The 21653-nt window shown below is 42.8% G+C and overlaps 1 protein-coding gene across 5 annotated transcripts in view; it reads right to left on the bottom strand.

Moving 5' to 3' along the window:
- PTPRT (protein tyrosine phosphatase receptor type T) overlaps positions 1-21653 on the bottom strand; it is a 720698-nt gene that overhangs the window by 41451 nt on the left and 657594 nt on the right. For all 5 annotated transcript variants that reach the window (XM_074970228.1, XM_074970229.1, XM_074970231.1 and 2 more), the window contains 2 exons: positions 21129-21316; positions 9712-9799 (listed from right to left, as the gene is read on the bottom strand). In XM_074970228.1, the coding sequence (XP_074826329.1) occupies positions 9712-9799; positions 21129-21316 (276 nt within the window). The remainder of the gene's footprint in view (positions 1-9711; positions 9800-21128; positions 21317-21653) is intronic.

Genomic DNA, 21653 nt, shown 5'->3' with positions numbered 1-21653 from the left:
GCTGCTTTATCTGTAATGCAAAATAAGCTATGAAGAAACAATCATTTGAAATGAAATAAAGAAAACTTAAAAACAGAGGAGGCATTTAGGCTGAGGTCCAATTCTGTTTTTGGACCAACTGAAACATGCTGGCAGCTCAATTTTTCTTCTGTGGGATCGGAGGCGTAATATCTCATTGCACTTTTTATAGAAATGAGATTTTATTTCTCATGGGAGAAATATTTTGCTCATAGGGTGAATGGTATTAATGATGTCTTACCTTTCAGGAGGGAGTGGGGCCTTTAACCTAGTTCATATTTTTAGGGGAACTGGCTAGATAAAAAGTTAATGAAATAACTTATCTTTTAAATCACATTTTCCCAATGCTTTGCAAAGCTGTTAGGAATGTACCTTATGGGGGAAGGTACACAGTACATTAATGCACTAAGAGTAATACTAGTGTTCTCATAAAGCATCTATAGATTTTAAAATGCTTTACAAAGGAAAGCAAATATCCTTTCTTTTAAATGGGGAAACTCAGACACACAGAGATGAGGTAACCTGCCCAAGGTCACACAACAGGTCTGTACTAGAGATGAGTATTAGAACCTGGGTCTCCTGATTCTTAGAACTTTCCATTACTGGACCACACTATCTCAGAAGCCTCTAATCTCTGGCAAGCTAAGCTCAAGTTCAAATCAGAAGTTAAAGAGTGTGGGTGAATTCATTTCACATCACAAAATCACCACACATTTTAGCATGAGTGGGAGCATCTGCTTAAGAGCAAGCTCATGCCTACAAAATCCAGGGCTGTGAGAAACTGCTGAAACATTGTAATGACATTTTTTATCATTTGATTTTGCCATATCATCTTCTACCCTTGTGAATTAACATAACTAGAAAAAATTACAAAAAATTGGCTGTAAACCAGTTTTACTACCAAGTCCAAACTGAGAAGGATTTCACAGAAAATAGTTCCATTCTGGAACACCAAATTCATCATTTCAAACTCGTGTCAAAATTCCCATTTTTGAATAATTGTGACTGTCAGTGTGATTATTTCCACATCTTGTTTTGACACTAGAGTTATCCCGCTGAAGTGGAAGCTGTACAGAGGCATGGGGCAATATTTTCAATGAGGTGAAGACAGCAGCTAGGAACAGGATATTGTTCAATGAGGAAGTCAGGAACATAAACTAAGCTCACCCCTTCTTGGATTTAGAAGGGTTTTTATTCTGTACCCATCCCTGACACATACTTTTTATTTTTATGAGCTGTGTTGCTGTCCATGGTACCGACTCAAGTCTATATTTTTCTCCACGTAAGAAAATTCTGACTGAATTATTTATGCTTCATTTGTGCTCTTTGACAGTAGCTCAAATGCCTTTGCAGAAGCTGTCCTTTCTGCACTTTCCATAATTTTATATATTTCAATGATGTTCCCTCACAATCTTCTCCGTCCCAAAGGCTTTTTCAAGACATCTCTTTTTTTTTAAATTAGTTTCCCTGTAGGATTCTCTTTGCCTTCTGTTCTGTATTTTCTATTTCTATGGACCAAATTGTGACTTTGAAGTCCTGGTCTGTTTTGGAGGCTGGAGGGACTGCACTGCAGCAGGAGCCCTGGGAGAATTCTGGCTGACTCAGCTGTAATTACTCCCTGGGTACCAGGAATAGCACTTCCCTTTGACAGAAGGCATCCCACTCCATGCTGGGTTATATCAAGTGGGGACAGTGTTCAGCCCAGGGGAAAAGGAGAGAGAAAGACTTGTTGTGCTGTCGTAGACTATCAGGCCAGAAGGCACCATCATGATCATCTAGTCTGACCTCCTGCACTTGCAGGCCACAGAACCTCACCCTCCCACTCCTGTAATAGACTCCTAATCTCTGGCTGAGTTACCGAAGTCCTCAGATCATGATTTAAAGATTTCAAGTTACAGAGAATCCACCTGTACAGTAGTTTAAACCTGCAAGTGACCTATGCCCCAGGCTGCACAGAAAGGCAAAAAAAAAAAAAGCCCCAGTCTCTCTGCCAATCTGACCCAGGGGGAAATTCCTTCACAACCCCAAATATGGCAATCAGTTGACCCTGAGCATGTGGGCAAGACACACCAGACAGAAACATTGGAGAAAATTTGCTGTAGTAATTCAGAGCCCTCCCCATCTCGGATCCCATCACCAAGCGTTGGAGATATTTGCTGCTAGCAGTGGCAGATTGGCTACATGCCATTGTAGGCAGTCTCGTCAGACTATCCCCACCACCCAGGGGTGGTCTCAGATCTCAGCATCCCTGACTTTGAATGGCTGGGGGGAGATGCAGTGAAAATCTGGACCAAAAGTCCAATAACAGTTGCTGTGATTTCTTATCTATATAATGGGATAAACCAAAACCTCAACACCAGACACCCCCAAACATTTTGGAGGACTAAAAATCCAGGCCTCAAAATGATTCCAAATAGTTTCACCCAAAGCACATTTTTATTTGTCCATATTCAGGCAAACAGATTCCTCCTTCCTCACTGGTCCCTGGTCTACAAAGAGGACTCTTCATTTGTCCCCCAATCCTTGCTTTATTTTTCAGATCTTTACATTAAAGCCTAAATCCTAAACCCAGACACACAGCCCACGTATCTTGGCACTGTCCTGAGTTCTGCTAGGATACCTCCCCCAGCACTGGGGAAACCTCAAGGCTGAAGTAATTCCCACACAGACGACACATACCACCTCCCCAGCAGGAAAACTGAAGGATCTGTGTGGTTTTGAAGACATGACCCCAACTCCACTCAACGCCCGCAGCTCCCCACAAAACACCTCTGTGTACTGGGTTGCAGGGAGCCCCACAAAGCAGAGCTTCACAACACTCAAGGGAATTAGGACCCACTGTGCTGAATCCCTGTATCCTTCCCCCATGTGCAGTGAAACTTGACCTCTTCCACTGCAGTTTGGGCTGTTTGCAGCTGCAAGAGTTGGGATTGGGAGAAAGACCTACTGGTATCTGCACAGAGAGGTTAGTGCCCTGTTTTAACACAATGCTGAGAAGGAGGAGTGAGCCGGGAAAGATAGTCCTTGTACTGTATCGTTACCCAAAGGGGCACAAGGATAAGATGTTCTGTGATTCATGGAGTGGTGCTACTGTGAGAGGTTACAAGAGAGGCACTTACAGAAATTACAGCAAAATCAGAAAGCCCTTCAATGCCCTTCTCATGGGGACTTGTGGTTCCTGTTTCAGGAGTGGTGAAACAGTAATAGAAATATTTAGCAAAGCATGTTAATTGGCAGCTGTAGCCTTTTAATAAATAAAATGGTAAAACTAATCAGTGCAGACTCTGGCTCTTGCCAGCAATTGCATTTGAACCACAATTACGCAGTTTGTTAAAGGTGCAGTGGTTTTATTCACCATTTCCCAAGATATCTTGCCTGCTCAGAATTTTGTGGCATGTACCCAATAAGGACATATCTCCTTCTCATGATTGGCCTTTAGGGAGTCATAAGACCATAAGAATGACAATACTGGGTCAGACCAAAGGACCATCCAGCCCCGTATCCTGTCTACCGACAGTGGCCAATGCCAGGTGCCCCAGTGGCAGTGAACCGAACAGGTAATGATCTAGTGATCTCTCTCCTGCCATCCATCTCCACCCTCTGACAAACAGAGGCTAGGGACACCATTCCTTACCCATCCTTGCTAATAGCCATTAATGGACTTAACCTCCATGAATTTATCCAGTTCTCTGTTAAACCCTGTTATAGTCCTAGTCTTCACAACTTCCTCAGGCAAGGAGTTCCACAGGTTGACTGTGCACTGAGTGAAGAAGAGCTTCCTTTTATTTGTTTTAAACCTGCTGCCCATTATTTTCATTTGGTGGCCCCTAGTTCTTATATTATGGGAACAAGTAAATAACTTTTCCTTATTACTTTCTACACACCACTCATGATTTTATATACCTCTATCCTATCCCCCCTTAGTCTCCTCTTTTCCAAGCTGAAAAGTCCTAGCCTCTTTAATCTCTCCTCATATGGGACCTGTTCCAAACCCCTAATCATTTTAGTTGCCCTTTTCTGAACCTTTTCTAATGCCAGTATATCTTTTTTGAGATGAGGGGACCACATCTGTACACAGTATTCAAGATGTGGGTGTACCATGGATTTATATAAGGGCAATAAGATATTCTCCGTCTTATTCTTTATCCCTTTTTTATCCCTAACATCCCGTTTGCTTTTTTGACTGCCGCTGCACACTGCATGAACGTCTTCAGAGAACTATCCATGATGACTCCAAGATCTTTCTCCTGATTAGTTGTAGCTAAATTAGCCCCCATCATATTGTATGTATAGTTAGGGTTATTTTTTCCAATGTGCATTACTTTACATTTATCCACATTACATTTCATTTGCCATTTTGTCCCCCAATCACTTAGTTTTGTGAGATCTTTTTGAAGTTCTTCACAGTCTGCTTTGGTCTTAACTATCTTGAGGAGTTTAGTATCATCTGCAAACTTTGCCACCTCGCTGTTTACCCCTTTCTCCAGATCATTTATGAATAAGTTGAATAGAATTGGTCCTAGGACTGACCCTTGGACTCCTGGGTTCTATTTCCAGGTCTGCTGTCATTTCTCTGAGCCTGATCCTCTTGCCTTCACTTAGGCATAATTCCCAATGAAATCAATAATCAGTCAGGCTGACAAGACCAACAGAGAAGCCACACTATGTGGTGAACATCCCTTTCCTTCTCTCCCAGGGGCCTGATTCTCCCAAACCAGCATATGGATAACTCCCACTGACATCAATGAGAACTACTCATTTTCTGTGGCTGGAGAATAAAGCCCCAGCAGATACTGGAGTTGGAACTGTTGGAAGCATCATTAACTCTTGCTATGTGCTTTGAGAGTCCCACTGAGAGAGATCACAGAGTCCAGCTAATAGCACCATGACTCCTGGTGTGGGCTCAAGAAGAGTAAGGAAGGGGATGCTACACTGCTGCCCAGGACCCCTGAGTCTGGGAGAAAAGATACCTTTTGATACCTGAATTCTGCTTTATTTCTGGTATGGCCTCCTGGCTAGTGCATACTCTCCTGGTCCCATGTCCCTGATGGGAAATTATGTAGACACCACTGGAGTCAAAATTTTGATTTTTTTTTGGTTCCTCTCCAGGCATTTTTGCAAAGGAGGGACAAGTATAAGGCCTGATCCAATGTTCAGTCCTTCAAGTCACTGCAAAGACTTCCACTGATTTCAATGGATGTTGGAACAGGCCCATAGGCTCTTCAGATATCTCCTTTCTTCCCTGGGCACTTTCTTTCCCTTTAATGCTATCCATCCTGAGACACCTAGGAAATTGTGAGGCAAAGAATTTCATTCCATTTATCTGTTCCTATCTCTTCTGTTACTAAACTCTCCTTTCTGTCTCTTAGAAGGTCTATTGTCTCCTCCTCTGCACTCTTGATTCAATATGTATTTGAGGGGAAAAAACTCAATCTTGTTATTTATCTTAAGCTCGTGTGCATCCTTCCTCTCCTTCTCTACCTCCACTTTTCTTATCTATACCTTTTCACCCTCTCTGCCTCATCTTTCCTATCTGCCTCTGGACCTGAACTTGTATTACGGTGTTTTAGACCTTGCAAACACCTCTTTCTTAGCTTTGATTACATTTTGCATTTCCATATTCAAGAACATCAGCTCCTCTCTCTTGATTCCTACTCTATTTATATTGGTAGCCAAAAGGCAGCATAACACTTTGTCAGACAAAAATTCATCCTAGTTGTTAGTACCTGTTAATAAATATTAACCCCTTAAATCCTCTTTTTATTGCAGATTAAACTCTTTCACATGTTAACTATTCTTCCAGACTCTTTATGATATTAGAAAAGTGTGTGTTTGAATTCTAAGGCCAGAGTGATGGTTCTTGACCTGTAAAAGACCTGGATTCAGGAACTTCATGTTATCAAGTATTGAGCTGTACTTCATTATGGTTGGTGCCTCCAAATGTGTGGGATTATACATGTCTAGGGACAGGACCCATCAAACTGTTAAAAAAGTATCTACAGAAGTAAGTTATAAACAAAACAGTGTGTCTGATAAGGGATTCATCTTATGGCAGATGTTTTCTGTAATGGACTGTGTGATTGATAAGGAATAATTGTTATTACAGATGGGTTCTGTAATGGATGAAACAATGACCTATTGAAAAATGTTTTTAGCTCAGTAAAACTTCTGGTTGTAACAGCTGTCAGTAATAATGATCAGATTAGAATTCCATTTAGTTTATTGATAATCTAACCTAAAAATTCCATAAAAGAAATTTCATAAGTAATTAGGTAAAACAAAAATGTCAAAACAAGACACACAGTGAAATTAATTGCGGGAAAGCAATTTTCCCTTACAAAAAGGAGTTTCTCTGTCTCACGCTCTATAAAAGACAAGGGATTTGAAAGTTAGATCGGCGAGTGCTAACTGCTTGAGTCTCACCATTTACAGAGGAGAGAGACACAGAGGCCAGGTTTTTACCGTATATCAAAGGGTCAGAATGTATCTATTATTTCTGTATTCTGTATAGTGCTCTACTAATCTCGGATAGTTAATCTTTGATTAACTAATTCCATTTGAATCTATTTAACAATCTCAAGTAATTAACTTCAAGCATGCAGCATTATGAACAGTTCCCCACTGTGTCATTTCCCATTCACCTTGTTTGATTTCACTATGTGTATTTTTCCCATGTGCTGCACTTGTTGCTGATCTCTCGAGTCCTAAATTGGACAGTAACTACAGCCTCTGTCTTCCATCTTCAGGCATGTCCTCTGCTTACTCAAAACTACCTGAGAAAATTGCCTTACATATTTTCCTCATTACATACACCACTCATAAATACAGTGGCACTTTCTTCTTCAAAAACACTGGACAAATATTTACTCTAGTACTACCATCTCCATTTTACACATGGAGAAACAGAAGCAAGGAGGTTAAGTGACCTGCCCAATGCCACAGAGTAAATCAGTTGCAAAACTGGGATTTAAAATAAGGAATTCCTGATTTACTTTCAATCCCATAATTATTCCTCTACATCAAGAAGTTTCTAAACCATTCTACACCATGCCCAACAGCCTGTGGCTTGAGTTGTTGTTTTTATATCATTGGTGCCACAGATATGGAAGCTGGAAAATAAATTACAGTAACCCCTCACTTAAAGTCGTCCCAGTTAACGTTGTTTCATTGTTACGGTGCTGATCAATTAGGGAACACGCTCGTTTCAATTTGCGCAATGCTCCCTTAGAACGTCGTTTGGCAGCCGCCTGCTTTGTCCACTGCTTGCAGGAAGAGCAGCCTGTTGGAGTGAGCTGGGGGGGCGTGGGCTTGGAACCAGGGTGGACGGGCAGCCCCCCATCAGCTCCCCGCTCCCCTAAGTTCCCTCTGCGGCAGCCACCCAGCAGGCTACCAATTGCTGGCAGTTCAGCTGTCCCTCCCCCCACTGCCATGTGCTGCTCCTGCCCTCTGCCTTGGGGCTGCTCCTGGGAGCCTCCTGCTTGCTGTGCGGGGGAGAAGGGGGGAGAAGAAGGGGCTGTCCCCCCTGCTCCTGCACCTGGCTTACCCCTTCTCCATAGAGCAAGGGGGGGACACGACAAGGCTCAGGATGGAGAGAGCTTGCGGGCACAACTGCTGTCTCACCTTCCTGATTTTTTTAAAGGCAATGCACTAGAATGGGGTCAGTGTACTTAAAGGGGCAATGCACATCTCTCTCTCTCCCTCCCACACACAGGGTGTGTGTCTCTGTCTGCCATGCTGTCTCCCCTCCCTCCATTCGTGCTGTCTTGTAGAGTCTGAGGCTACATTAACAACAGTGTGTTAACCCTTGAGGGCTCAGACGAATGCCAGTTCATCATTTAGCAGTAAGGCATTCCCTGGGAAATATCCCACCCTCTGACTCCACCACCTCAACCAAGCTTCACAATCTTCATTGCTGTGTACAGTATTAAATTGTTTGTTTAAAACTTATACTCTGTGTGTGTGTGTGTGTGTGTGTGTATATATATATATATATATATATATAATATAGCTTTTTGTCTGGTGAAAAAAATTTCCCTGGAACCTAACCCCCCCCCACCCCATTTACATTAATTCTTATGGGAAAATTGGATTCATTTAACATCACATTTTTCAGGAACATAACTAAAACATTAACCAAGGAGTTTCTGTATATTCAAAATGTATTAGTGAATCTCAGTTCACAATTAGGTAGGCTCCTAATGCTACAGTATTAGTTCAGTTTCTGTTTTCATTTCTTCTGTTTGTTATAGTGATTTCATTCTGTTGAGACATGAGCCTCAGCCATAAACTTAGGATCCAAATCTAGATCTTCCCTACAGGCAGATGGAAACTATCTAGTTCCAGGGTTTTGGCTCAGACCCATTGTTTAATTCTGTTGCTGCATCAAATTATGCAGGTTAAACCATGTCCAGCTGAAACACAGACAAACCAAACAAAAATACAAAAGCAAAAAATTCCAACCAAACCAACCAAAATGTGTCAAAGTTTTTGAAACTAAAAATAAATTAAAAGATTTGGTTTGGGTATTGACCAAGTGTCTGGGGCAGAGGAAGAGCTTATTTTATCCAGCACAGTTTGCCCATCCTGACTAATTAATTAATTATTATTATTATTATATACATCACATTGTGCTAGGCACCCTATGAACACACAGTAAAATACTGTAAATTCTCCAGAGTAGGAACTCAATCTAAACTGTCAAAACAGAGAAAAGATGTGAAATAAGCAGTATTATTAGCCCCATTTTATGAACGGGGATCTAAGGCAGACAGACAGACAGACAGTGACTTCTCCCAGGTCACCCAGAAATCTGTGCCAGATCAAGAACGAATTCTAAATCTGATGAGTCAGAGTCAAGTGGCTTAACTATAAGGCCATTATTTATATTTGCAAGAAAGATATTTTTTCCCTGGTCAATGCAGAATGTATGAATGCATGGGGCCTAATTTTGCCCTTATTTATGCTAGCATGACTCAACTGACTTCAATGGGACAGTCAAAAAGTGTCCGTTTCTGTTCCTGGATCGGTTTATTATATCAATAATCGAATACAGGGTTCTAAAATAGCTTCCATGCTGCTGAACAAATCTTAAGAGAGAGAGAGAGAGAGAGAGTCTCAGACACCTCCCATCTCATTTACAATCCCATAACATCCCTGTAGCAACTACACCAATTGCTTACTTGAGCAGGTAAGATCGGGAAGTGTTTAACATCATTTTAGCTGTCAATGTGATTCAGGAGGAAACAGGAATAGAGCTCACCTCATGTGAGCAACCAGGTCTCTGGAGACCACCAGTGAGTGCTCTACAGACTACAGTCTATCAACCTCTGTTCTAAGGGGAAAATTCTGTTCTCTGATCCACATCTCGGCTCTAATGTTCCTGGTCTCCCATTGAACTCCCATTCGTGGTATTGAAAGCTCTGTGTATGTAGAGATAGAACAGGCTATTGGCATCACAGTCCATTGTGAAAATCTGACAGCAGGATTTTGCCCTTAAGTACAAAATCTGAAACATGCTGCGGGGGGTGGGGACGGAGAGATATCACAACAAGAAGCTTAGCCTGCAACTAACTAATCAAACTGTTCAAAGGCTGGGCATTTTCAGCCATTTTTCTTTATTTAGGCTCTCAAACATCCACCCAGATGCTTACAAACACACACAGTATGCTCAGTTTAATTTGAATTTGGACCTACAGGAAATGATGTTCCCATATCTATTCTTATTGCGGTTTTCATCTTCCTTGGCCGTATCCCAAGATGCCGTCTGCCCCTCGGGTAGAGCCTGAAAAATAAACAGTGGTAGAGTGTTTATAAAAAGAGTGGCCAATGCCTTCAGGTGGTTTAACATGACAAAGCTGGGCAAAAATAAAGGCGATGCATAATTCAGTACTCAACCAACCAAACAGCTGTTCTCAAGGAGGAAAAGGCACATCGGATTATGCAAAAGGCACAGCTCTGCAGAGACCATTAGCACTCTTTGGTTTATGCTGGCTAAGAATCATTTTCCTCGTGCAAGTATGGACGTAAAAGGGATGGGGAAGTGCATTTGCTTCTGGCGGCATATTTATAGGGAAAGCAATGTTCCCCTGCAGTGCAGGGTCTGTGAGGATTTCACACAGACACGCCCCTGAGAAAGACCAGATGGTTGAAATGCAGAACTCAGTCTTGTAGGATATTTAAATGGAAAGTATATAGGGTGGTTTCTCCTATTGCTGGATTAATAACAGTGTGATGCCAGTCTTCAGTAACTACACCATACAAACCTTCTCGTGGTTTTCTTAAAGGAATTCCTGCAAGGCTTTACCACATCACCCACACAGAAGGATATTATAGCCATTGCCTTTGTATTACACAGGAACTGAGCATCAGATGCTGCATAAAATGTACACACAGACACACAGCTAAAGGACATGGCCACAGTTATAAACCTGGGATTTGTTTCTTGGAGCGGGAGGTTCCACGTCCCACTGCTAGCATTTCAACCACCCTCTGACTTGGTCACATGACTCCCTTTAGATATGATAATATGGACCATTTTCCAAAATGAAGGTTTTTATGGAAATAGCCAGGAAAAAGGCACATCTCATGGGACATAGCCAGGGAGGCAGACTTTCCCCTCTTTGCAACAGGGCTTGAAGTGTCTGTAAATTGGGATGATCACTCAGGACATAGCCAGGGAAACTTCAGCATGGGCAGTTCAGAGAAGCAGGAGCAGCGTTCTCTTTTGGGCCACAGATGGCACTAACCTTCTGTTAGTGCCACTTGCACATAGCTTCTTGCCGCTGAGACAGAAAACCACAATTGTGAATTCTCAACTGTAGCTCCATCCTGGCCGTGCTCAGTGTTGAGAATGTAAATGGCAGCTCCTACGTATCTTCTCCTGAGATTTTCTGTCACTTTGCCATTCCCAAGCACTACTTGTAAGCAAATGCAGTGTTCCAAGAGAATAATAGCAGTGTTACAAACTATTATTTAGGATTCTTAGGAAATAATGGTTCTTTTAATTTAATCCTTGGAGACTTTATTTTGCCTTCACTAGCAGCAGGTGGTTTGCAATAGCCCAGATTTGAAAATGAACTCACATGCATCTTCACAAGCCATCCAGGTCTATTATTGTGTCTGATCTGGGATGGAAGAGAGACATAATAACTAGGCTCGACAAACCTGACATTGCAATAAACCGTGATATGAACGACTCCCTGGCAGATCTTGAATTTCCTCTCACAGAGTTCCAGGACAGATAATGTCAGGCACATCTGTGAGTGCTGTTGAGAACAGGGAACGCAAGACCCAATTTGAATGCCCAGGAGCAAGAGGTGATAACAGTAACTGGTGAGGGCTTTGATCACACTTCTATTTCCTTTTATGGACAGCTGCTACATAATAGCAGCTAATTTCCTGGGCAAAAAAATAAGCATAACTAAGAGGGTGTGGGAGGCTCATTTTCATCTTCAAAGAGAAGGGGGAAAGGTGCCTTATTTTTACATTACGATCTAGTTACAGTAGATTGACCAGAGCATGGCAACAGTCATTAGCAATCTAATCATAAGCTTTTGAGAAGAAAAAAAAATCCCACCTCATCATATTTATACCAAGGGATGCTGTCTTGTCCAACAAAAGGGGATGCAGTCAGATCCAATATATACCATATCATTGGAAAGGGATTGATAATAAGAAAGAAAATATCATATTGCTTTTATATAAATTCATGGTACTCCCACATCTTGAATACTGTGTGCAGTTCTAGTTGCCCCATCTCAAAAAAGATATATTGGAATTGGAAAAGGTACAGAAAAAGGCAACACAAATGATTAGGGGTATGGAACAGCTTCCATATGAGGAGAGATTAATAAGATTGGAACTTTTCAGCTTGGAAAAGAGACAACTAAGGGAGGATATGATAGAGGTCTATAAAATCATGACGAGTGTGGAAAAAGTAAATAAGGAAGTGTTATTTACTTATTCATATCACACAAGGACTATGAGTCACCAAATGAAATTAATAGGCAGCAGGTTTAAAACAAACAGAAGGAAGTATTTCTTCATACAATGCATAGTCAACCTGTGGAACTCTTTGCTAGAAGATGTTGTGAAGGCCAAGACTATAACAGGGTTCAAAAAAGAATTGGATAAGTTCATGGAGGATAGGTCCACCAGTGGCCATGATGGGCAAGGATTGAAAACCATGCTCTGAAGTGTCCCTAGCTTCTGTTTGCCAGAAGGTGGGAATGGGTGACGGGGGATGGATCACTTGATGATTACCTGTTCTGTTCATTCCCTCTGAAGCACCGACAGTGGCCACTGTCGGAAGATAGGATACTGGGCTAGATGGACCATTGGTCTGGCCCGTCATGGCTGTTCTTATGTTAAAATAACCCTATCCTGCCATTGATTTGACCATGAAACTTCCCATTGAAACTGATGAGGATTTCTACTGAAACAAACCACAGGACTGATATGACCTCAGAAGATTCAGGAGGAAGCTAATGATTGTTCTTCTCACTGAACACTGAGACATTTTACACTATACTAAGATATCAATCTCCCTTTGAATGGAAGGGGTATATTTCCAGCTTTCCTGGGGAACAGATTCCATGTTTGAGGGTACCATTTGTGCAAATGCTTTTCCATTAGCAAGATGAACTAATTGGAGTAACTGCATCACTAACCACCGGATTTGTGTTCAGCAATAAGGTAGATAGAGGTGTGGACAGCTGAAATGGAAGTTGAAAAACACTGGGCACAAGTTAAACTGCATCCACAAAAGGGAGACCACATCTGAAATTCTACCCTGGAAGTTTTCTTTATATAACAAGCATTTCTGCACCACTGAGATGGGACAGGATTTCTGTTACCGATCATTATAAAAAACTTGTAACTAGTTTTCATTCTGCTAGTTTGAAAATCAAAATAATTTTATTACTATTTAAAGCAGGGTGGATAAAAGTCATGATTTAAAAAAAAATCAAAACAATTGTTCAAATTTAAATCAGATGTTTTATTTATGTGTTGCTAGTTCTTTACTTTTTTCTCATTTTATGCTCAACAGTGAATATTCTGCACTTGTTTATTTAGTAAGCTCTTTCTAGTCATTTGTAGAATTTCAGTGTTCAGAAGATCTGGACTTTAATTTTCTATGCTCTTTTTATACAGCAGTTTTTGTAAAATGTAAATAAGATCCCTACCAGTAAGAAGACAAACAGTATTTATAATTTATTATATAATTTATAGATAACAAAAGGATTCTATTGCCTCAGATGTACCTGGAATTTGTAGCTGGAAGTAAGGAATGCAAACTGAGTGAGCGGCAAACAGAAGAGAAGCCAACAGAGGTAGTTTGCCTAAGAGTTTGCCTTGGCTCTTAGAAGGAAGACAATATGGACAGTGAGCGATCAGCTGTTGTGAGCTGCACAGGATGTGCCATGTTTGTTTTTCTCCCAGAGGATAGAAGCGACTTCGTCTGTATGAAGTGCAAGCTGGTCTCCATATTGGAAGAGAAGTTTAAGGGCTAGAGACCCAAGTATCAACCCTGCACTGCATCAGAGAGAATGAAGACTTTCTGGATAGAAGTCAGTGTTTGGTACTGCAGGCACAGCATGCTGAAGAATCAGAGAGGGCAGTGCAGAACGGGGAAGAAAATTTGCGGCATGTGACCTCCAGAAGAAGAAAGAGGAGAACTCATGTACCCCAATGCAGATAGAGGTAAGAAACAGTTATCAGGCTCTCTGCACAAGTACTAGGGTGGAGAATAGTTTGGAAGAGTCATCTGAGGGAAGGGATAAGAAGGAGACCCCATCGACCAGAAGGCACGGGATGCATTGTCCTAGGGATGGGGGTTCCATGACCACCACTCCCAAGAGGAGCAGATGGGTGGTGGTGGTCGGGGACTCCCTCGTAAGGGGGACAGAGTCATCCATCTGCCATCCAGACCTGGAAACTCATGAAGTGTGCTGCTTGCCTGGAGCTAGAATTCAGGATGTGATGGAGTGTCTGCTGAGACTGATCAAGCCCTTGGACGGCTACCCCTTCTTACTTCTCCATGTGGGCACCAGTGATACTTCATGTGAGTGCCAAGAATGAACTTGAGTGGGTCACTGCAGACTACGTGGCTCTGGGAAGAAGGATAAAGGAGTTTGAGGTGCAAGTCATGTTCTCATCCATCCTCCCTGTTGAAGGAAAAGGCCCAGGTAGGGACCATCAGATTGTGGAGGAAAATGCGTGGATGCGCAGGTGGTGTCGGAAAGAAGGCTTTGGATTCTTCGACCATGGGATGCTGTTCTGGGAAGAAGGATTGCTAGGAAGAGATGGGATCCACCTAACAAAGAGAGGGAAAAGCATCTTCGCAGGCAGGCTTGCTAACCTAGTGAGGAGGGCTTTAAACTAGGTTCTCCAGGGGATGGAGACCTAAGCCTGGAGGTAAGTGGGGAAGTGGGATACCGGTAGGAAACACAAGGAGAAGGGTGCAACAGGGGACGCCTCCTGATTTATACTGAGAAAGTAGGGCCATTGGCTAGTTATCTTAGGTGCCTGTACACAAATGCAAGAAGCCTGGGAAACAAGCAGGAAGAATTGGAACAGTCAAGGAACTATGATGTGATTGGAATAACAGAGACTTGTTTGGGTAACTTACATGACTGGAGCACTGTCATGGATGGGTATAAACTGTTCAGGAAGGACAGGCGGGGGAGAAAAGGTGGAGGAGTTACACCATATGTAAGAGAGCAGTATGATTGCTCAGAGTTCCAGTATGAAACTGTAGAAAACCCTGTTGAGTGTCTTTGGGTTAAGTTTACAGGTGAGAGCAACAAGGGTGATGTCGTAGTGGGCGTCTGTTATAGATCACCAGACCAGGAGGATGAGGTAGACAAGGCATTCTTCGGACACCTAACTGAAGTTTCCATATCACACGCCCTGATTCTAATGGGGGACTTCAATCACCCTGACATCTGCTGGGACAGCAATACAGCAGTGCACAGACAATCCAGGAAGTTTTTGGAGAGTGTTGGGGACAACTTCCTGGTGCAAGTGCTGGAGGAACCAACTAGGGGCCATGCTCCTTTTGACCTGCTGCTCACAAGCAGGGAAGAATTGGTAGGGGATGGCAACCTGGGCAGCAGTGACCATGAAATGGTTGAGTTCAGGATCCTGACAAAAGGAAGAAAGGAGAGCAGCAGAATATGGATTCTGGACTTCAGAAAAGCAGACTTTGACTCCCTCAGGGAACTGATGGGCAGAATCCACTGGGAGGCTAATATGAGGGGGAAAGGACTCCAAGAGAGCTGGCTGTATTTTAAAGAAGCCTTATTGAAGGAGCAGGAACAAACTATCCTGATGTGCAAAAAGAATAGCAAATATGGCAGGCAACCAGCTTGGCTTAACAGAGAAATCTTCAGTGAGCTTAAACACAAAAAGGAAGCTTCCAAGAAGTGGAAACTTGGACAGATGAGTAGGGAGGCATATAAAAATATTTCTAGAGCATGCAGGGGTGTAATCAGGAAGGCCAAAGCACAATTGGAGCTGTGGCTAGCAAGGCATGTGAAGGGTAATAAAAAGGGTTTCTACAGGTATGTTAGCAACAAAAAGAAGGTCAGGGAAAATGTGGGACCTTCACTGAATGGGGGAAGCAACCTAGTGACAGATGATGTGGAAAAAGCTGAAGTACTCAATGACTTTTTTCCTCGGTCTTCACAGAGAAGGTCAGGTCCCAGACTGCTGCACTGGGCAGCACAGTATAGAATCATAGAATCATAGAATATCAGGGTTGGAAGGGACCCCAGAAGGTCATCTAGTCCAACCCCCTGCTCGAAGCAGGACCAATTCCCAGTTAAATCATCCCAGCCAGGGCTTTGTCAAGCCTGACCTTAAAAACCTCTAAGGAAGGAGATTCTACCACCTCCCTAGGTAACGCATTCCAGTGTTTCACCACCCTCTTAGTGAAAAAGTTTTTCCTAATATCCAATCTAAACCTCCCCCATTGCAACTTGAGACCATTACTCCTCGTTCTGTCATCTGCTACCATTGAGAACAGTCTAGAGCCATCCTCTTTGGAACCCCCTTTCAGGTAGTTGAAAGCAGCTATCAAATCCCCCCTCATTCTTCTCTTCTGCAGACTAAACAATCCCAGCTCCCTCAGCCTCTCTTCATAAGTCATGTGTTCTAGACCCCTAATCATTTTTGTTGCCCTTCGCTGGACTCTCTCCAATTTATCCACATCCTTCTTGTAGTGTGGGGCCCAAAACTGGACACAGTACTCCAGATGAGGCCTCACCAGTGTCGAATAGAGGGGAACGATCACATCCCTCGATCTGCTCGCTATGCCCCTACTTATACATCCCAAAATGCCATTGGCCTTCTTGGCAACAAGGGCACACTGTTGACTCATATCCAGCTTCTCGTCCACTGTCACCCCTAGGTCCTTTTCCGCAGAACTGCTGCCTAGCCATTCGGTCCCTAGTCTGTAGCGGTGCATTGGATTCTTCCATCCTAAGTGCAGGACCCTGCACTTATCCTTATTGAACCTCATCAGATTTGTATGATCAGTATGGGGAGGAGGTGAGCAGCTCTCAGTGGTGAAAGACCAGGTTAAGGACTATTTAGAAAAGCTGGACATACACAAGTCCAAGAGGCCAGATGCAATGCATCCGAGGGTGCTGAGGCAGTTGGCTAATGTGATTGCAGAGCCATTATCTTTGAAAACTCGTGGTGATTGGGGGAGGTCCCAGACTACTGGAAAAAGGCAAATATAGTGCCCATCTTTTAAAAAGGGAAGAAGGAGAATCTGGGGAACTACAGACCAGTCAGCATCACCTCAGTCCCTGGAAAAATCATGGAGCAGGTCCTAAAGGAATCCATTTTGAAGCACTTGGAGGAGAGGAAGGTGATCAGAAACAGTCAACATGGATTCACCTGATTGCTTTCTATGATGAGATAACTGGTTCTGTGGATATGGGGAAAGTGGTGGACGTGATATACCTTGACTTTAGCAGAGCTTTTGATAAGGTCTCCCACAGTATTTTTGCCAGCAAGTTAAAGTATGGATTGGATGAATGGACTATAAGGTGGATAGAAAGCTGGCTAGATTGTCAGGCTCAACAGGTAGTGATCAATGGCTCGATGTCTAGTTGGCATCTGGTATCAAGTGGAGTGCCCCAGAGGTCGGTCCTGGGGCCGGTTTTGTTCAACATCTTTATCAGTGATCTGGATGATGGGATTAATTGCACCATCAGCAAGTTCATGGATGACACTAAACTGGGGGGAGTGGTAGATATGCTGGAGGGTAGGGATAGGGTGCAGAGTGACCTAGACAAATTGGAGGATTGGGCCAAAAGAAATCTGATGAGGTTCAACAAGGACAAGTGAAGAGTCCTGCACTTAGGATGGAAGAATTCCTTGCACTGCTACAGGCTGGGGGCTGACTGGCTAAGCGGCAGTTCTGCAGAAAAGGACCTGGGGATTACAGTGGACGAGAAATTGGATATGAGTCAACAGTGTGCCCTGGTTGCCAAGAAGGCTAATGGCATATTGGGCTGTATTAGTAGGAGCATTGCCAGCAGATCGAGGGAAGTGATTATTCCCCTCTATTTGGCACAGGTGAGGCCTCATCTGGAGTACTGCGTCCAGTTTTGGGCCCCCACTACAGAAAGGCTGTGAACAAATTGGAGAGAGTCCAGCAGAGGGCAATGAAAATGATTAGGGGGCTGGGGCACATGACTTATGAGGAGAGGCTGAGGGAACTGGGCTTATTTAGTCTGCAGAAGAGAAGAGTGAGGGGGGATTTGATAGCAGTCTTCATCTTCCTGAATGGGAGAGGCTTCCAAAGAGGATGGCGCTAGGCTGTTCTCAGTGGTTGCAGATGACAGAACAAGGAGCAATGGTCTCAAGTTGCAGTGGGGGAGGTCTAGGTTGGATATTAGGAAAAACTATTTCACTAGGTGGGTGGTGAAGCACTGGAATGGGTTACCTAGGGAGGTGGTGGAATCTCCATCCTTAGAGGTTGTTGAGGTATGGCTTGACAAAGCCCTGGCTGGGATGATTTAGTTGGGGTTGGTCCTGCTTTGCGCAGGGGGTTGGACTAGATGACCTCCTGAAGTCTCTTCCAACCCTAATCTTCTATGATTTTATGAATGGGATAAAAGCCAGACTTCACACTCAATAATAGGCAGCAAGAAGTCCATCCTGAAATGCCTTAGGTACCAGCCACAAAGTCCAAAATAAATAAAATACCCCAGTAGTGCAGCATGGGTATACAGTAAGCTCTTCATTTCTGGGGGGCTGTACCAATCCTGTCCTCAATCAGAAGTGAAAATGAATTTGGGCATCTGTCTACCTCACCTTCCACACTGGCAGTCTTTGCTCATAGGAAGCTTAGACTACGATCGGGGTGCTGCAGTCAGAACTAAAGTGTACTGAAGGTTGAAAGAGTAACATTTAAAGAAGCCATGCCCACATTATGTCTTTTTTTACCAATGTTATCAATCCCTGTTGTTAGTGTCACATTTTATTCATATGTATACAGATTTATTAAACAACAACAGCACTCGTGAAGGACCAGGTCAAACACTGAGCCATAGGTATATCAGATGCGCAAAAAAATGCACCTGCTCCTTGTTTGCTGACAAATCCCTGCATTCAAAGTGTAAACCGAGTGCTCACACAACACCAAAGGCACACACAGATCCTGCTTTGTACACACCAATGCAGAGTTCTGCACACCTAACAGGCATGTATGTTTTAGCTTGCGCACTTGGCTTAAAACTTTGCCATTATTATAAACTTATGGGGGAGAGAGGTACTTTTGAGATAAATCAATTTCCCAGCAGTAGCATGGGGAGAAAATTTGCAGAGATAAGAGACTGCCATGGATGAGGGATGATCCTGGCTCAAATAGGTGTTTCATTAGCGTAAAATTATTTGATATCACATCACTAAATAGATTGTAATTTATGAGACCCGCTGGCAAAGTAAGGTAGAAAATCAGCTCTTTAAAGGACAAATGTATATGTAGGTGACACAGGTACTAAACTATACAATATATAAAAACACAACATATTGTGGAAGAGGCATAAAACAGAGGTCTAGCCCATTTGTGATGAAAGATCCTGTAGTGCTTTTTTCAAAATAAAGTTGTTAGTCTTCTGTTCAGCCAAATGCCAATTCAGGACAATATATTCTGTCAATTTGAAATTACCCTTAGTAGTTTCAACAGGATATGGTCACCCTCCCTAACTTTGTAGTGGTGGTGGTGGTGGCTGTGGCTGCATTTTGGCAGTGGGTGAAGCGTTTCCTACATGCTGTGTACTGAAAGCCAAATTCTATTCTCTCACATCCGATCAAGCAAATCTAAATGACTTCAGAGCAGTTGTGGCCCTTCAATCAAGGGCAGGATTCTGCATGTGATTTGTGAACCTGCAGAAAACCTAGTGGTATCTCTTGGAGTGAAATGGGTTATATAAATCTACAGGATATCATTATCATTACATATACACAGGGCTGGCACTTTCTGGGGAGAGGCCTATCTCATGGAGCTGGAGTTGCATTAATGTATTTTATGCTAATAGGTTATTTTGAGAATTACCAACCCTGGTGCGAAGAGTCACGTGCACTCTAGAAACTGTTTATTACTGTTCCTGGGGGCAAGGGGTTACTTGAGTAAATCCCCTTTGGACCTATAAGAAAATGGACCCCATTGTTTCAATATTAAGCAAAGCCCATCAATTAACGGTCAACCTAGCATGCAGGATAGTGGAGATGCTAGTTATTGGGCCCTATTTTCTCTCTGCTGTCCTATAGTAACTAGAAACATTCACCCTTATGACAGGTTTCAGAGTAGCAGCTGCGTTAGTCTGTATCTGCAAAAAGAACAGGAGTTTATGCTCAGATAAATTTGCTAGTTTCTAAGGTGCCACAAGTACTCCTGTTCTGTTCACCCTTATGAGTCTATAATGTCATCAGATCAAAACAGAGCTACTTGGCTTGCCCAGAAAGGTAATTCCCATACTCTTTTTATAACAATATAAGCCAGCACAAGTGCTACATGCCCAATGGACTCTAACTCACAGTATTTAAAAATAAACTGCTTTCATTAAGTTGCACATTTCTCACAGCTGCTGCTATTTATGAATCATTTTAAAGAAGCTGTAACATATCACCTTATGGCCACCCCACAAAGTTTATTTCACTCATTACCATTACAGCTTGCCAGAACTGAATTTCATTGATTGATTGTGCTGGTTCCTTCTCTTCCTCATTCCTACCCCTCACCATATAGGTACTGCATCGTTCTCTTTCATATCCTCCTTGGTCTCTTGTTATCTTTCTTTCTACCATCCTTTTCTCTGATGTTCTCTAATTCTCACTACCCCTTGGGTTTTTTTGCCCTCTTTTTTAATAACTAGCTTCTTATCTCTCACTTCACATACAGTAGATATGTAGGTACAGTAGATCAGCCATGACATATTCTGAGCCAGAGGTTCTAGCACAATGGAAAAGTCAGTAATTCTTTAAGGATATCTCTTGCTTTGAGTTTACTGTTCCACATGCAGCTCGTGAATTTGTACTTTAATTTGATCAATTGCTACAAAGCATTTGGGACTGCAACGGAGTAGAAATCAAAAGAAAAAGCTTACTTTGCTTATCCAGTCTCGGCTTGCATTACTTTAGTTATACTACACCAATGATAACAGGAGAAGGGAGCTCTGATTCTTTCACTGTTTCACCTGTTCAGTCTCTGCTATACACGCTTTTTTGGGGAAAGAGTAGCCTTGGACTCTAAATTATAATCCACACTCGCAAAGGAATGGACCCAATGGTCTTGTAAATGGTCTCCATCTCCTCTTACAATGCTATAATCCTGTTATATGGACCTAGGAAGCAGATAGCCCCCAATAATCACTGTCACTACAGAAGAAGTGGGCTTGGAGCCACTATAGAAAGTAAAGGGATATGGTTATAATCCTAGCCACAGAAACACAAAAAGGGGAAAATGATTACAGTTAATTCAACAAACAAAAAAAGCCTCTTAAAATGATAATTCTCTACTCCTGAGCCTCCATCCTGACTTGAGAGTTGCTGCAACTTCTCTATTTACTTATGTGAACAAATGTTCCTCTCACCTCATACTCCTCTTTAAATCCATAGCCCTGTCCTCGTTTCATCTGGGTGATATGCTGTAGCAAGTCGGCCACTCGGATGGCTGGCTGGAACTGCCCCCTGGGATAGGACATTTCCACTGGCTCACAGCTCCTGTACGGATGGGTCTGGATGGTCAGAGTTGGCTGGGTCATCTCCACATGGCTGCTCTCTGTTTTAAAGACAGGGAGGCAAAACAAGCTTTTACCTAGCCATTATTTCCGGTCTCATTCCTGTGCTGTTTGTTCCCCCCGACCCCACATAGATCAGCACAGGTGAAATAAAGAACAGAAGCAAGTGGAAAACCACACATGCCCAAAGCCATCCAGAAAGACTAAGGCACACTCAAATATTTGTAGTATAATCAGTCAGTGAGGCAATCAGAAGGAGACAGGAACAGAGGTGGATAGCCAAACAGGCACAAGAGTGACAGAAGTAAATGGCATATCTCAAGAAATAATCCCTCTTACAAAATCATGAAATCTGCATGGCAACTCCACTGGAATGAT

Source organism: Natator depressus, chromosome 13 (assembly GCF_965152275.1).
Source record: "Natator depressus isolate rNatDep1 chromosome 13, rNatDep2.hap1, whole genome shotgun sequence".
NCBI lineage: Eukaryota > Metazoa > Chordata > Testudines > Cheloniidae > Natator > Natator depressus.
The sequence above is the reverse complement of the archived record's forward strand: the minus strand, read 5'-3'. Positions and strand labels throughout refer to the sequence as shown.